The 18,436-nt window shown below is 44.5% G+C and overlaps 1 protein-coding gene across 5 annotated transcripts in view; it reads left to right on the top strand.

Annotated features, from left to right (window-relative positions):
- SNCAIP (synuclein alpha interacting protein) overlaps positions 1-1,929 on the top strand; it is a 118,606-nt gene extending 116,677 nt beyond the window's left edge. For all 5 annotated transcript variants that reach the window (XM_083702267.1, XM_083702265.1, XM_083702266.1 and 2 more), the window contains one exon: positions 1,342-1,929. In XM_083702267.1, coding sequence (XP_083558393.1) covers positions 1,342-1,347 — 6 coding nt within the window. In that variant the 3' untranslated portion in view covers positions 1,348-1,929. The remainder of the gene's footprint in view (positions 1-1,341) is intronic.
- Positions 1,930-18,436: the final 16,507 nt, after the last annotated feature.

Genomic DNA, 18,436 nt, shown 5'->3' with positions numbered 1-18,436 from the left:
GAGATATGAACGCCATTCAAAAGTAGTTGTAGCTGGGTAAAGGTAAAGGTAAAGGTACCCCTGCCCGTACGGGCCAGTCTTGACAGACTCTGGGGTTGTGCGCCCATCTCACTCAAGAGGCCAGGGGCCAGCGCTGTCCGGAGACACTTCCGGGTCACGTGGCCAGCGTGACATCGCTGCTCTGGCGAGCCAGAGCCGCACACAGAAACGCCGTTTACCTTCCCGCTGGTAAGCGGCCCCTATTTATCTACTTGCACCCGGAGGTGCTTTCGAACTGCTAGGTTGGCAGGCGCTGGCACTGAGCAGCGGGAGCGCACCCCGCCCCAGGGATTCGAACCGCCGACCTTTCGATCGGCAAGTCCTAGGCGCTGAGGCTTTAACCCACAGCGCCATAGGGTTAAATCTGTGTTCATAATCTTCACCTTAGTGTTTTTAAACAGGTTCTGTAAAAGGTTCTTTCACAAATCAAAGGCTGATTTTGACTAATCCAATCTTTATGTTCTGCACATTCTGATATGGGAACTGAATCCATATTTTTACAATTAGCATGTGCACAAGGAGACCAAAAAAAAAAGTATGATAAATGACTATGTATTATCAGCAGTTTGTTTTTATTATCTACACATGTGTGACAAAAAATTCTCATGCTCGGTTTTACTTCACCAGCGGAAGGTCTGGTTGCAATACAGTACAATCCTAGGCATATCTTCTCAGAAGTAAGTGCCATTGAGTTCAGCGGAGGTTTACTCTCAGAAAAGTGGGTATAGGATTTCAACCTTGGTTGGTAATTTTGTATTTTATGATATGAAGAAAGGAGTCATAGTTTCACTTCCAGGTTTGTTTTAACTTCTCACTTTTACACTTTGATCCCTAGCTGTTTTGATGGAAGTAAATTCTTCTTATAATAATCCACACACCCACCCAAGCAGGGCATTTCCTAGATGGCCAAAGAGTACAAATTTCACACATGCGATTTCTTCTGTGTAACAGAACATGCTTTTATATGTCTACAGAAGGAATTCCCATTGAGTTCAATGGGCTTTACTTACAATGCAAACAGGGAATATGACCTTTTTGCCAGACTTGAGATTGTTTGCTAGGCATGGGATTAAAATTTAGCACCAATAGCACATTATTGGTGTTGTCAGTCCATGCGATTGGAATTCCTTTTCAATCATTTTCAAACAGCTGTGGCAGTTTAAGCCCAACTCAGTTCAGAAGGGACTGCGTTGGCACTGCTGTTGAATTAAGGCAGTCCTTTCATGGTGAAATAAATCAAATTACCAGGCATCTTTTGAATGACCAGGGGTGATTTTTTTTTGTTTCTGATTTTCCTTGCAGGCATAACGACATCAACAAGAAACTCCAGCGATCTTACAGCAAAGATTTTTCTGAAGAACCAGAGCTGCAAGAATTCTTCCTTTGACTCGCATCTCACGGGATCTCAGTCTTCCTCCAAACATGGCCCGAAATCTTCCCACTTAACTACGAGACGTAACTTTCACCAGCAGAATAACAGACTCTTAGGATGCCTTAAATTTGTAGCAGCTAGACCACATAAAAAAATTAATATGTGTCTATGTCACTTGTTTGTAAGGTGTACTGTTTTAAGGCAAAGGTGAGCAAAAGCCATGATTTGGAAACATAGCAATGCAAAGAGCCTCTGGAATGATCTTCTGACATCCATCATTTTGTGGCCATTACTTGTTGCATGGATATAATGTAACATGTATTTCCTTTTCTCAGAACCTAACTGTGTCTGTAAAAATAAGGACTCTGATTAGCCAAATCCTCACTGCGCGGAGGACAAGCACTCTTCCCACCCCCAACCCCGGCCACCCTCTTGTTGAACTATGTTTTGTCGCTATTTCTAATTTTTTGTATAAAAGAAAATAAACCAGTGTTAACCAAAACACAGTGTGAACATAACCAGATGTCACTTCTGCTTTGTTTATGTGATCCATTGTGACCATTTCATTTGTTAGCAAATCCAATTATAAAACTTTTAAAGTATCAGAACTTGAGTCATTATTCACAAAAAGCAGGCTATATTTAGGGGATCTATCCCATATTAAACTATTTCTTTATAATTATGCAGGGTATTTTGATCCCAGCACTTGCCCTTAAAAAAACTGTTTTAAAAAAAAAAAGGTGCATGTTGCTTTACTTAAAGAATAGGTTACATTGCTAAGAGAAATATACATGGGTTGCAATAATAATAATAATAATAATAATAATAATAATAATGATACCTGCAGGTTGCCAAAACCAATGTGCACATTGCTTAATACACACACCCTCAAATAACATTTGTAGGAAGCTTTGGCAGATACAGGATACTAGTGTGGTTAACCAACAGAGTCAAGGAGGAGCAATTTCTTCCTTTGGAAAAAAAATTCAGGTGATCTGATCTGCAGCTTGATCATTATAATGAACAACAACAATACAACAAAGAGAAGAGTCTACACTTAGTCTTCCAGCTGCCATGCATTCTTTAGAAATAAAAAGTCAGACATGCTTTCTGGTTATCTTGAGCACTGACAGTTATCAACCGAATAACAAAGCAAACATCTCCAAACCATGTAACAAATTGAAGATTTGTGCTTTAGAAAGTGTGAAATAGGTGGACAGAAATTTGTACAAATGTGACCATGATGTGGTTTAAGAAAGACAAGTGAAGAGTCAGTTCTGAACTGTTCATGAATGTTAAAACTGTTTTCCCTTCCACGGCTATCCTACTGTAACAATGTGCTGCAAAGATGACAGCTCTGAAATTCTAGCAGCCCAAAGCTTTGCATGAAGATATGATGGAGAAGAGATGTGGAGAACAGTTGGAACCTGGGGAAATCTCTTTTTCATTTTTTTCCAAAACAACAGCAAAAACAAAACCCACCAATGCTACAAAATAATAGAGATATGGGAAAGGTACCGTTCTACAACCGTTCTTCCAATCATTTAAGGAAGCTGAAATTCCTTCAATGACCTCGTGTCATCAATCAAAATTTCTACGGTTGTTAGTTTATAGTTGCAATATCCCCTAATTTAATATTTTTTGGCATCAACTATTTACAGGCTTGCTCTCAAGTTCAAACAAAACATGCAAGTACTGTATAGTATCACATCTGTAATGCAAGACCTGGATTGTCATTTTTCTGTCCATTTGGGTTTCTGTTGATATTCCTCTCCAAAACATGAAAAGCTGCCTTGTGCCCAATAGAGGCCAGTAAGTTAGCATGGAGTGGGATCGTCCTGCTCTCCTGGCTTCGCAATGCCATGTGCATTACTGAGAGGGACTTCTGGTGACCTTGCCCCTTGCCCTCTCAGTGACCCTGTCTATGCTGCCCTACTAGTCACTGCTGCTTAGACCAAGTCAGCTATTGGTCCTATAGCTCAATGTTGTCTTCAGTGGCTGGCAGTGACATTCCAGGATTTCATGCTGGTTCTCTCGCAGCCCTACCTGCAAATGCCAGGGAATGTGCTGATCCCGGGGGGCAGGTTAGCATAGGCGTAGTCAAAGTCCGGTCCTGAGTCACTAGCCTGGAAATCAGTCCACAAGGAGCGGGGCGAGGTCCGAAACAGGAAGCCGGGCGGGGAACAGGAGCACTGGAGAGTCAGGTCTGGGTCCGGGCAGGAACAGGAACTCAACAACGATGTTGCTCCCACAACCTGGGACCGGAACGACTAGCCTTTATCTATTCTGAGGCTAGGGGCGGTCCCGGCCCCCAGGAGACCCGCCTCTCTTGGCCTTAAGGCGAGCACTCCTCCTGGGAGCAACCAGTTCCCTTCGCCTCTCTGCCCTGAGTCTCTGCAGATCAGGAGAGGCTAAAGGGTTACTGGGCCCAGGGGGAGACTCACCTGCAGGCACTGAGTCCTCAACCACTCCTGGAGCCAGAGTGGGATCACCTGATGCCTGCTCCTGAGGATCTAACACAGGTGCAGGTGCTTCAGAATCCAAGCCCTGCCCCAATTCAGCCGGCCCTGGAGGCGGGGACTCCTGTGCAGGCTGGGATTCCTCTGGTTCAGCCTCTGAATCGGAATCCCAGGCCATCACAGGGAATAACCTTTTGCACTGAGCTATGATTATACAATCCTGCCAACCTTATACAATCCTGCCAACCTAGCAGTTCAAAAACATGCCAGTGCAAGTAGATAAATAGGTACCACTGTGGCGGGAAGTTGATGCTTCCATGAGCTCTGGTTTCTGTCACAGTGTCCTGTTGCACCAGAAGTGGTTTAGTCATGCTGGCCACATGACCAGGAAAGCTGTCTGTGGACAAACGCTGGCTCCCTCAGCCTGAAGCAAGAAGAGTACTGCAACCCCATAGTCACCTTTGACTAGACTTAACCGTCCAGGAGTCCTTTACCTTTTACCTTTAGTCACAATGTGCAGGTGGTTATTTTTTCATTTCCAAACCACTTCATATCTTTTTTTTGGGGGGGTCCTCAAAGTGGCTTGAAACAACATTAAAACATCAAGTAAAACATTACTGAAGAAAGTCAAGTATTGAAATTCAAGGAAACATAATTAACAGGAAACGAAAATATTACCACAGAGATTTCAAAATGAAACATTACGAATGGAAGTCAAATATAAAATGATCATTTTATGCCATGGGGGAGTAGTCTACGCACGTGATAAATTGCAGGTTAGGAGCAATCTCCTAGATACCGGAAAGTGAGGTGTGGAAGACCCAGTGGCGTCGCAAGGGGTCAGAGGTGGCAGTGCGCCCCAGGTGCCATGTCTGGGGGGGTGACAAGAAGGCACTCCATGGGGTGCTCGTCCTGCTGCCCTGGGCATGGCGGCACAAGCAGCCATCACACCACCACAGCTGCAGGTGGAGGATCCTCCACGGCTGCAGCCACGAGCAGAGGATTCCTACACTGTCTGTATGGCGCTGAGGTGGCGCCGGCGGCAAACCACTACATACAATGCATACGCAGTGTCTCATGCATGCGCTGTATGTAGTGATGCCGCACATGCGCCTACATAGCAATGCCACGCATGCATCGTACATGGTGCAAGGCATGCGCAGCCAGCGGTTTGCCCCACCCCGGGTGTCGGTTAGCCTTCGTTCGCCCCTGGGAGGACCTCCAATTATTTATTATGGCAGATCTGTACATTTAGGAGAGAATACATCATGTTGGTTATTTTTTCTACCTCAGAAACACCAATAGGGGGGAAAAAAGATTAAAAATGTGTGTGATAGAGTTTTTCCTTGAGTGATGCAATGGAAGAATAGCAGATTCTATGTAGCAGATTCTGGCAGGAAGAGGGTAGGGGGAGTGCTGCCTGCTTTGAGCAAAACATTTGCATTAGAAGAAAGTGGTATTTTTTTGTCAAATGCAGGTGGAGCGGAATTGCATATTCTTTATGCTGTGACTTTAGAGAACATCTGTTGTCAGTTTGGTTCCAATTCATAGCAAAGCATGTTTGGATTTTATTCCTAGGAGAAAACACACTGCAGTATATGGTAAATCCAAATTACTACAGCTTGAACAGTTCCAAAGTAGAGGAAATCACTAAACTAGATGTGATGTGTGTAGGATAAGGTGGCCAGGCATCATAGTGAGATCTTCCAAGCAGTTCCCACAGAATAGGAGACCAAAGCTCATCATTAGCACCATAGGAAAATGCATGGGTATTACTACCAGTTCTCACACATAGATATCTCATGAGCTACTCAGTTGAAACAAGCCTGAAGGGTATTCCAGAAATGCCATCCTAGCTTTCTGCTGGCAAGGTAATTTATGATCCAATAGAATAGAAGCAATCAAGCTGGTTAGATCTAGGAAAATAGGGACATCGTAAGGAAAATCAGGATATTCCAGGATCAAATCGGAAACCAGGGCGGCTTCTGTAAATACGGGACTGGAAAAATAGGGACACTTGGAAGGTCTGCTGAGGTTTGATTGACTTTCGCTTCTTCTTCTTTGGTGATCACTTGTAGCTGAGTAAGATTGTCTTCCATGAGCACGGTCTTAACAGTGAATCCATAAATGGCTGTAGAGGCCAATTCTGGATCCTCACATCCTTGCACAGTGGGGACACAGGTTTCCAGGTGAGTTGATCACGGTGAGGGTTTGCCAAGTGTGCCTTCCTCTTAGCACGTTTCTTCCTTGCGTCCTGAGTTCAAGCATCCTCAAAGCCCATGACACCTTTGGTAAAGGCTGTTCTCCACTGGAGCGCTCGCAAGCCAGTGTTTCCCAGTTGTCGGTGTTTATACTACTTTTTTAAGATTTGCCTTGAGAGAGTCTTTAAACCTCTTTTGTTGACCACCAGCATTACACTTTCCGTTTTTAAGTTCAGAATGACCGCTCCCCGCTTAAAACGGGGGGCGCCCTTTGCGTGGACGCGTGCAGCCCCTAGACCTGGAGCGGCTCCAACAGCATAGGCTAGGCTTTGCCTTCCCTCAGGTGGGATACCTGGAGGTCTCCGCCTACCTTGTCCAATCCCACCTGGGGGAAGAGTTGCCAAGGAGACCAGGCCAGGTAGGGGAGGGATTACCTGCCCACACAAAGGAGGGAGGATCTTACCTGGGAATTCTCACTTGGCTCCAGAGCTTCTCCCACCCTACCCACCCTCAGTCAATGTCTTATGTTGCAGGTTAATTTTCCTCACAGGTTTTGCAGGTTAACTTTTCTTCACAGGTATGCGGGCGCTGCTACGTTAAGGTTGCTGTTAAAGGGTCGGAAAGGAATTTCCCTGCATTGGCAGGTTTCGCCTTTCCCGTAGCAAAACGTCACAACTTTGGCGGTATCAGGCCTTGGGCGGAATCCTTTAGTCCATCTTCCTCTTTGCAGCGGTGATACCAGGGTTCCCCGTTAAAGGGGTTTCTGAAGGGAGGCTTTGACCGTACGCCGGAAGGTTGTCATTGCTCTCCCCTGCGGCGGCGGCGTTACGGGGGCGGCTATCTCTGCTTGAACATATGTTCTCCAGAGCCGGCCCATCCCCCACACACACACTGGATAACCCTGATGCTCCCTAGGTCCCCGGCTGGGGACTGGGGAGGGAGAACGCCCAATGCCTGAGCCAAGATCTACCCACATTTGAAATTTAATAAAGTTGTGGCCAATTTAATCCCATAGCACGTTGTCTTGAGTCGTTATTCCACATGACGGGGGGACCGCGCAGGATCTGGGGACTCCGCCTGTCCGCGCAATAGAGTAGTTGCTTTGGAAGTTGGTAATCAGGCATCTGCACAACATGACCAGTCCAACCAAGTTGATGTTGAAGAATCATTGCTTCGACACAGGTGATCTTTGCTTCTTCCAGTACACTGGCATTAGTTCTCCTGTCTTCCCAAGTGATGTGTAACAATTTTTGGAGACACCATTGGTGGAATCTTCTGAGGAGTTGGAGATGGTGTTTGTAAGGTTATAAGTATACACTAAGAACTAAGCTTTCAGCATGGCAGGCTCTGCCTACGAAGCTCCCTGCTTGTAGAGGTTTGTCTGGCACTATCCCTGCCCTGTAGATGTCTTTTGCAAACTATACTCTTTAGTTTTTATTTTAACCAACCAGTATTTATTTATTTTTTAAAATGTTTTTTCATTATGTTGTATAGATATACACAGGCTGCATTTTATATGCTATAATCTGCCTTGAAATATTTTGTGAAAATGTGGATTATAAAATATTCAAATAAATAAACACTCGCCCTTTCTCTATCCAGTACTCAGGTACCACTCTGAATTCTCCTAAAGCTGATGTGTGGATAGTGGAGGCTGCCGATTGATCCCATTTTCTGAAACCTCCAAACAGTCTCCTCTAGTCTCCCCATCTCATTCTCTTCTCCTTGTATGGGCTATTAATAGGGAGGTTGGCTTTGCTGATGAAACAGATGGCAAGACCTAGATTCAGACAGACAAACATAGCCTGGCAGTTACTGGAAAAGGAGAACTGTTTTTATATTACAGACAATGGTTAGTTGCATCATATTTGAGAACAGTTGCCTACGCTGGTGAAAGAGAGGCAAACATTGGGCGGGGGAGGTCAGTGAAATGGCTAAAAAACAGAATTGTAGAGTTGGAAGGGATCCCAAGGGTCATCTAGTCCAACCCCCTGCAATGCAGGAATCTCAGCTAATAAACATACAAGACGTAACTGGCTGTACTTTTGAATAAATAAGGTATACTATTCATTGTATCAAATCATAGATTTCAAAGGAAGTCTCATAAAGTTCAGTGAAAAAAGCAGAAGACCCAGTGGATCAGTTCATTCTCTAGTCAGTTCATGCATAAGGTCCATACATGTATAAGTGTCTATTCCACCTGTCTGTTCATAGAGTCCAATAGTCCATATGAAGGGTTGTTACAGTTCCACAGAATCCCAGAATCTAAGACAAGGATTTTCAAAATATTGGCCTCGTTTCGCCATCCTAGGCTTCATCAGTAGAACAGGCTCTAGGTAATGCAAATAAGTACAGTATTGTAACCTCACACATTTTTACAGCAATATTAATATAAAAAACCATAAACAACTGTACCATTACAGGATAGTGGATCTTATAGCATAATAATGGTTGCAGTACGGTGGGCCAAGGTCCTGGCGAACATCTTCGATGCAGTTAACAACTCTGGAATGATTCCGGAAGTATGGAAGGACGCTGTTATCATTCCAATCCACAAAAAGGGCTCACCAGATGACCCGGGAAACTACAGGAACATCAGTCTGCTCTCAATAGTGGGGAAACTGTATGCCCGCTCCCTGTTGAACAGACTTATCCAATGGGCCGAAGAGAGAAAATTAATTGGGCCCGAACAAGCAGGATTCTGCCCAAAACAGTCAACAATTAATCATATTCTAATTTTACAGCATCTTGCCTGGAAATATTCCACCCCAAAGGGTGGCCAACTCTGTGTGGCATTCATTGACCTAAAGGCAGCATTCGATAGTATCCCCAGGAGCATCCTCTGGGAAAAACTAACCCGCTGGGGCATCGACAGAAGGCTTCTCTGGCTAATAATCAAACTCCATGAGAACTCAGCGGCCAGAGTGAGATTCACCCCGGAGGGTGATCTCACGAATTCAATTCCCATTAACAGAGGTGTCCGACAGGGTTGTATATTGGCTCCACTCCTGTTCAGTTTGTTCATAAGTGACATGAGGACTCCCCTAATAGAGGCCCAAGAAAGGATTCATGCACCCCGCCTAGCACTTTATCGCTGCCCATTGTTACTATATGCGGATGACGCAGTCATTCTTTCTTTTTCTAGAGTAGGTCTCAGGAGGGCCCTAAATTTTTTTGGATCATACTGTAACGCAAATTCCCTTACAATTAATTATGGAAAATCTAAGATCCTGATTTTCTCAAAGAGCCGGAAACTCCATAACGGCAATGGGAATCTCCCCATCCAAATTACTAGAGCAGGACATAGTCCCAGCTAAAAGAACAGTAACCTGTAAGCTAGAGGAGATGGACTTGCAGCAGAAAATGGTCTTGGGCAATGGTACCTGCTCACCTCTAAATCTTGGTTTATTACCCCTCTTAAGGCTCCCAAACTATTTGAATTCCTTAACTTCCTCAGCTCATAGATATGCCTTTGTAAAGGCAAGATTCAACACCTTCCCATCGAACGTGCTGAGAAATAGATTCTCCAATGGACAGATATCGCTCTTATGTGATTGTAACTGTGGGGCACCGGAATCGTTGCATCACATAATTTTTGACTGTGCTTTTCACTTACCGGCCAGGAGCAAGTTTCTTGCTCAATATCTTAAGGGAATTGCCGATGATACGATTGAAGCCAAACTGAGATATCTACTAATTGATGATGACCCCCTAAAATCACTCATGGTTGCCAGATTCCTGATCAGCGTCCTATCCCTAAAGAAGAGAAACGGTCTCCTGTGTGATTCGGATAACCCCTTTAAACCATGACCTATGTTTTAGGTGATATCACCATTGTTTTAAACCATGATCTACGTTTTAGGCGATATCACCATTGATATCCTTGATTAATTTATGAGCAGAGGGCGATGTATAGGTTACAAATTTATTGTAATGTATGATGGTGGTTTTGTTTTTGTTTTGCTTCGGTTACTGTTTGTCTTTTGTAAGTTTTGGCGATTTTAAATTTGGAGGTTTAAGTATAATATGTTGGTATGGGAAACTGTCGTGTAACGGGCCAATGGCCGTAATAAAGATCAATCCAATATGGTTGCAGTAATCAGCAACTGTTACAAAGCAGGATTATATGGACAAGCACAATATTGGTTTGAGTAACAGGTGTTGGCAATCCATAGATAGAAAATTTCTTTCTTAAAGAATCTCAGCTAAATCATCCATGGCAGATGGCCACTCAACCTCTGCTTGAAAATCTCCAATGAAGGAGAGGCCACCACCTTCCAAGAAAGTGTGTTCCATTCTTGAACAGCTCTTACCATCAGAAAGCTATTTCCGATGTTTAGTCATAATCTCCTTCCTTGTAACTTGAAGCCATTGGTTCGAGTCCTACCCTCCAGAGCAGGAGTAAACAAACTTGCTCCATTACAATCACAAAATGTGTGCTTCAAAATCAATTGCTTCAGATCAGTTAGAAGCAATGAGAAACTTTCTATGTTTAACAGGAGGATATTCTTACCAGAGGGCAAAGACCACCAAGAAGCTGCATCTTCTATGAAGAACATCATGGCAAGAGGAAGACCAGATTGGATCCATCTATCAGCAGAAAGAGAGATGCTGCAGAGAGTTTGCTTCTCCCAGAGCTACCAGAAGGAACACCCATCTCTACCTGCAAGGGAAAGAACCCTCTGACTCCATCCCTCCACTAACGTAGGGTGAGGAGTGTCCTCCAGATATTGTTGGATTCCAGCTTCCATCAACCTCATCCAACATGGCCAGTGGTTAGGGATCATGGGAGCTGGAGTGCAATATCTGGAGGGTAATAAGTTGACTACTCCTAGTGAAGAAACAAGAGCCACTGCTTGCTACCAAAGCAAATACCCAGGCAGGGGGGAAATCAGGTCATCTCCAAATGGAAATGACAGGTTGATTTGGCCTTGAAAAAATGGATCTCCCTTTGAATAGCAAAAATGTGGGATGTAAACACAGGAGCAGTCAATGACAACATTCCTAGAGTGTACATGTTAGAACATGGGGAGGGATGTCTGTCCAGCAAGCAGGTAAACTTCCTGGGGACGGACTTCCTCCGCATGTGACCGGAGGTGGGTGTGGCCTCACCTGTGCAGGTAATGATAAAAGCACAGGGCAGACCAGCCATCTCTCTCTTGCCTCTTGCCTCTCTCTGCCATCTTCCTTCCATGAGGAAACATCTAAGGATGCTCTCTTGGCTCCCAGCCAAGAGAGGAGATAAGGGCTATCTTGCTTCTAAGTGTATGTAACCTTTTTAAGCCTGCCTACCTTCTGGGATCATATTGTGAACAGAACGTGAGTAAACTCTTTTATACTTTTATAAAGACTGTGTCGTGTCTTGTATTTTAAGAGGGAACAAAGGGGAAATTACCAGAGTAATTATTATAGAGGTTCTAGCGAACCTGTGCACACGTTACCGTTGCGTACTTAAAGGGGAATGTCTATAAACTCTGCTGATATTTTGGGAACTTGTTAGCACAAGTTGGATAAGGATATAATTAGTCAATATATCCTCTCCTGCACCCCAGAACATTCCCACAAAGGGTTAGTGGCCCCAGTATTGCATATTTCTGCGTATTTTTGAAGGATTGTGATTTTGAATTGGGTAGTATTTTTCTGAGTTAACTTCCTGGTAAGCACATGGTCCTTTGTTCCATTGTGCAGTGGGGATTAAGCAACCCCCCCCCCTTCCCTCAGAGTTCACAGTGACCCAAGGCAGTGAAGAATTGTTTTGAATTTTGAGATTTTTGAGATTTTGATTTTGAAATTTTGAGAAATTTTGAAAAATTTTGAAATTTTGAAGAATTTTCAAATTTTTGGATTTTAAGATGGCTAGAGCAGCTTTTGATAGTGATGCAAAGCTAGGAGTGCCTGTGCTGAATGAACACAATTTCATGCACTGGAAGCAGCGCTTGATAGCATGTTTAGATTATAAGCACATTTTGGAAGCTTTAAACCCTCAACCTACGGGATCGTCTGAGGAAGCTTTAGCCAAGATAAGTGCTTGGAAACGCATGAACAGCGAAGCTAGACACATAATTTTGAGTGGACTTCGTGATGAGCAGCTATCATTAATAAATAGTACAGATGATGCATCTCAAATCTTAAGAGATATTGAGCGCGTGTATGGAGAATCTAGCATAAACTGCTTCAGAAACTTGGTGTGTAAATTAACCAGAGTGAGGATGAATTCAAAAGAGGAATTCACAGAGCACATCAACAAGTTTACTGAGATTATTCAAAGAATTGATTTGACTCCTAAAGCTTTTGATGAAGATACAAAGATAGCATTTTTGTTATCATCGCTTGGACCACGCTTTAGCGCATTTGTAAGTTTGATGGATCATAGACAAGGTCTGACTTTTAAAGACTTGATTGGTTATTTAAAAGAAGAATGCAGAGATAGAGCTGAATCTCCAGTGAGAAATGCTAGAAGCAAAGACAGCAGTTATGCATCTAGGCAATGTACAAAGTCCAAAGAGATGCCTAAGAAAGTGATTTGTTTCAATTGTAACAAAGAAGGACACATTGCAAAGAATTGCAGGGCTCCTAAAGCCAAGAAACCCCACCCCTTTCAGCCAAAAGGAGAAAAGAAGGGGAAATGTGAATGCACATGGTTACTGCAAGAAAGGAATTTAACTGTCCAGAATCGTGAGAATAAACGTAATAAATGGATTTTAGATTCAGGTGCCAGTTCTCATTTTTAATATAAAAAGGACTATTTTAATGAGATTAATGAGATAAATGATGAAGAAGGATCTGAAATTGAGATTGCAGATGGCAACATTGTTAAAGCAAAAGGTGCAGGTTCCATGAGTCTGAAATGCAATATAAACAATGAATGCATTGAGAACACAATCTCTAGAGTTTTGTACGTACCAGAGCTGAGCTGCAATTTAATCAGCGTGTCCACATTGGACAAGAAAGGTTTCCAGATCACATTTGGAAATGGAGAATGTAAAGTGACTAGAAACGGCAAAGTGTTTGCTCAAGCAAAGCTAATCAATGGTGTATATGAGCTTGGTCTTTCAGAGAATCAGTCTGCAAAAGTGGCACATTCCAGCCAGAAGGATGAAGCAGATCTGGACCTATGGCACAGAAGGCTTGGACATAGAGACACCAACGTCATTCTGGATCTACAGAAAAGAGATCTTGTAAGAGGTTTGCAGGTAAAGCAGAGCAACAAAGCTCCAGCAAAGTGCATAAGCTGTATTACTGAGAAGGCTGTAAAACCTTCATTTCCACGTTGTGCAGAACAAAGAAGCAACAAAGTGCTTGACATAGTGCACACTGACATATGTGGACCCATGAATGTTCCCTCACTGGGAAAGAATAGATATATTTTAATATTTCTGGATGACTTTTCAAGATTTTGTGTTGTGTATTTCCTCAAAGAGAAGAGTGAGACAGTGGACAAGCTCCAGGAATACATTGCCATGGTCAAGAACAAATTCCAGAGAGCTCCAGCTGTGCTAATGAGCGACAATGGAGGTGAGTACTGCTCAAATGAAATGCAGGCTCTCCTGGCCAAGGAAGGAATTGCACACGTAACCACAATTCCTTACACACCACAGCAGAATGCCATAGCTGAGAGAAAGTTTAGGTCCATTATGGACATGACAAGGTGCATGCTAAAGGATGCATGTTTGCCACAGAAGCTGTGGGCCGAAGGAGTGTACACGTCGGTCTATTTGCAGAATAGACTGCCAACTAAAGGTGCAGAGCGCACACCATTTGAACTTTGGCATGGGAAAGCTCCCAATCTGTCACACATACGTGTATTTGGAAGTCCGTGTTACTTCCACGTGCCCAAGGAACACAGACACAAGCTTGACTCCAGGGCAAAAGCAGGTATCCTTGTGGGATATGCCTCTGGAGGCAAAGGATACAGAATTATGGACTTACAAACTGGTAAGACAAATGCATACCATGCGGTTTATTTTGATGAATATGGAAAAGTAGACACTAAGAACACTGTTGTGGACTCTTCAGATGAGTCAGAAAGGACTCAAGAGTTTGTATATTTCCCTTTTGAGACCCCACAAAGTAATAATCTGCCTTCGAGTGTTACAGCGCCCCCTACAGGCAACGCACCAGAAGACGCAGAGGACCAGAACCCTGGCGGCACTAGAGACGAAGAGGAGGACTCAGATGGGGACATGCCTGCGTTGGAGGAGGATGAGGAAGCTGATGCGGTCGCAGAACCAGAGGTCAGGCGCTCGTCCAGAACCAACAAAGGTGTCCCACCATTACGGTTGTCCTACTTTGCAGGGTCGGCGTTTCCACAGGAACCTTCCACTTGGGAAGAGATACAGGAGATGCCAGCTGCAGAAGCCAGTCTCTGGAGGAAGGCCGCGCAGGAGGAGATGGATGCACTGCATCAGAACAAGACCTGGACACTCACTGAGCTGCCTCCTGGTAAGAAGGCCATTGGCAGTAAATGGGTTTTCAAGGTTAAGAAGGGGTCAGAAGGAGAAGTGCAGCGCTACAAAGCTAGACTTGTAGCACAGGGATTTTCACAGCGTTTTGGTGAAGACTATGATGAAGTTTTTGCACCAACGGTGAGGTACAGCAGCGTAAGAATGCTTTTAAGCATTGCAGCGTCCAAGAAAATGAGGGTGAAACACATAGACATTGCTACCGCTTTTCTACATGGGCAGATTTCTGAAGAAATTTATATGAAACAGCCCAAAGGTTTTGTAAAACCACATGAGGCACATTTAGTGTGCAAACTCCAGAAAGGACTTTATGGACTTAAACAGGCTGCTAGAGCCTGGAACCAGAAGTTGCATAAAATGCTGACGCAACTTGGGTACAAGCAAGGCGACGCTGACAAGTGCTTGTACAGTAAGTCAAATAATGGACAATTCTCATATATCCTAGCATTTGTTGATGACCTGATTATTGCCACAGCAAGTGAGAAAGACTATACACAGATAGTAAAACACCTTAGCAAAGAGGTGGAGGTCAAGGAGCTAGGAGATGTCCAGTACTACCTCGGAATCCAGGTGGAAAGAGAAGAGGACGGCTCATTTCTTCTCAGCCAAAGACAGAAGATCCATGAGCTAATTGAGCACTTGTAGATGCAAGACGCACATCCAGTTGCTACACCGATGGCCACTGACTTCCTGAAGAATCAGCAGGATTCAAAGCAGTTGCCAGACAACAATGACTACAGGTCGGCGATTGGTAAACTTTTGTATTTAGTTACCACATGTAGACCTGACTTAGCTAATGCTGTGGGGATTCTTAGCAGAAAAGTGAATTCTCCCACTGAGCATGATTGGGCAGGTGTAAAGAGGGTGGTGCGATATTTGAAGGGTACCATGAATTGTAAATTAAGGTTACCAGCCGTCAGAGACCCTAAGTTGGTTGGGTATACTGATGCGGATTGGGCTGGGGATAATGCTGATTATAAATCAACAAGTGGTCATGTTTTCATGTTTGGGGATGGACCTGTTTCATGGGGCAGTTATAAACAGAGCTGTGTAGCATTATCTTCCACAGAATCAGAATACGTTGCAGCAACAGAAGCCTGCAGAGAGATTGCCTGGCTTGATCAACTCATAAAGGACTTTGGGTTGGTGAGAAAAGGGCCTGTCAGCTTGCTAGAGGACAATCAAAGTTGCCTGAAGCTGACGCAGAGTGAGAAGTTCCTGGCCAGAACAAAACACATTGGGGTTAAATACCACTACATACGCCAGATGATCCAGGATGGACTTGTGGAACTATCCTACTGCAGCACCCAAGAGATGACTGCTGACATCCTGACGAAACCCCTACCAAGAGAGAGTTTCCAGAATCTACGTGTCAAGCTGGGACTCTGGGTGGTTGAATAAAGTTGTTTATGTTTTGTGTATGTTGTATTGCCTGAGAAGGGGTATGTGGGATGTAAACACAGGAGCAGTCAATGACAACATTCCTAGAGTGTACATGTTAGAACATGGGGAGGGATGTCTGTCCAGCAAGCAGGTAAACTTCCTGGGGACGGACTTCCTCCGCATGTGACCGGAGGTGGGTGTGGCCTCACCTGTGCAGGTAATGATAAAAGCACAGGGCAGACCAGCCATCTCTCTCTTGCCTCTTGCCTCTCTCTGCCATCTTCCTTCCATGAGGAAACATCTAAGGATGCTCTCTTGGCTCCCAGCCAAGAGAGGAGATAAGGGCTATCTTGCTACAAGATAGATTTCTAAGTGTATGTAACCTTTTTAAGCCTGCCTACCTTCTGGGATCATATTGTGAACAGAACGTGAGTAAACTCTTTTATACTTTTATAAAGACTGTGTCATGTCTTGTATTTTAAGAGGGAACAAAGGGGAAATTACCAGAGTAATTATTATAGAGGTTCTAGCGAACCTGTGCACACGTTACCGTTGCGTACTTAAAGGGGAATGTCTATAAACTCTGCTGATATTTTGGGAACTTGTTAGCACAAGTTGGATAAGGATATAATTAGTCAATATATCCTCTCCTGCACCCCAGAACATTCCCACAAAAAAAACAAACAAATAATATATATATTTTTAAGAAATCAATGTGAACTGCTTCAGGAGAGAATATAAGTGTCAGAGCTGCCTCTAGGTCCCAGCTCACAGAGGACCAATGCCCGGTTGATGTAATGTACAAAAGTCTTTATTGAAGTTTAGTTTCCATTTCAAACCCCAGAGCGTGCAGCCCTACGTCTTGACTCTAGATCGGCGAAGTCCCCTCTGAGTCACTATCCCTTCCGCACCAGTTTAAGATCCTAGCCCGGCTCCACCTCCTGCGCTGTTCCTTCCTCCTCTGGGTCCTTCTGCCCCCTGGGGTTTCCTCCTTCCTGGACTCTTCTGACGCTGACCCCCCTGAGTCTTGCCCTTCCTTCCGGCGGGCTTTAGGACCTGGCTCCCTATCCGGACTACCTGCTGTGCCGCTCGCCTGTACATTTGAACTTGGCGCGCGTGCCCAGCCTGTGACTTTCCTCTTGACCGTTTCCCCGCTCTCCGATGGAGGCGTGGTCAATCCTGACTCATCTCCTCTCTCTGGTGGTGAGAACACTGGTCCCGATGCCTGGAACTCCTCCCCCCCACTGCGCTCTGGTGGGGAAGCTGGTCCTGATTTCCAACTGCTGCTCAGGGAGTCCCCGCTGGCCCCTTCCTTCTGGGGTTTCCCCCTTGGCACACCCCTTGCCCTGGCCATCGGCGCTCCTTTCTGTGAATCTTCCGATTCGCTGGAGAGACTCGTGGAATCTCTCTGACCACTGTCACTGCCTACACCCCCCTCGGATTCCTCCTCCTCGCTCTCCATTTGCTCCATCTCCTGTGTCTCTGCTCCTGAACCCCTGACAATAAGAAATAACTAATAGAATCGATGCTCTAAAAGTGACTCTCCAACAAAGCTGGGGATAGATAGGGTTTCAAACATCGCCCCCCATCATTCAGCCTGGACACTGAGGTTCTCCTCTGAGAGTCTTCTGCTGGTTCGCCCACTGTGAGAAGTGAGGTTAAAGGAACCAGGCAGAGGGCCTTCTCGATAGTGGCGCCCACCCTGTGAAATGCCCTCCCTTCAGATGTCAAGGAGATAAAGAATCCCCCAACCTTTAGAAGATACCTGAAGGCAGCCCTGTATTGGGAAGTTTTAATGTTTGATGTTTTAGTATGTTCTGTTATATGCTGTGAGCCACCCAGAGTGGGAAACCCAGCCAGTTGGGTGGGGTATAAAAATCATTATTATGATAGATAGATAGATAGATAGATAGATAGATAGATAGATAGATAGATTCTTTATTGTCATTACACAAGTGCAACATTGCACAAGTGCAACGAAATTGGATGCCATCCCTTAAAAACAACAAAAGCAACACAACAACAACAACCAAACAAACCACATTCCAGCCACACCCACACCCACACCCATCAAACTCCCAGGTCACACTATCGAGTTACTGCATTTAAGAAGGCCACAGCTCTTGGATAGAAACTATTTTTCAGTCTATTTGTCCTTGACTTGATGTTTCTGTATCTCCTGCCAGAAGGCAGTAGTACAAACAGACTGTGTCCCGGGTGAGATGCATCCTGCAGGATATTGTTTGCTTTCCTAAGACAACGGGAACCGTACAGTTCTTTCAAAGATGGGAGGGGATGACCAATAATCCTTTGGGCTGTGGTTATGACCTTCTGGAGCACCTTCCTCTTCCTAGCTGTACAGCTGGAGAACCAGGCACAAATACAGTATGTGAGAATGCTCTCTATGGAGCCTCGGTAGAAGGACACCAGCAGTCTCTCACTCAGATTGTTCTTCTTTAAAAGTCTGAGGAAATAAATTCTCTGCTGGGCCTTCTTCACCAGAGCAGTGGTATTTGCGCT

Source organism: Podarcis gaigeae (genome assembly GCF_964106915.1).
Source record: "Podarcis gaigeae genome assembly, chromosome: 11".
NCBI classification, from domain to species: Eukaryota; Metazoa; Chordata; class Lepidosauria; order Squamata; family Lacertidae; genus Podarcis; species Podarcis gaigeae.
This window is presented reverse-complemented; position numbering and strand designations above follow the sequence as displayed.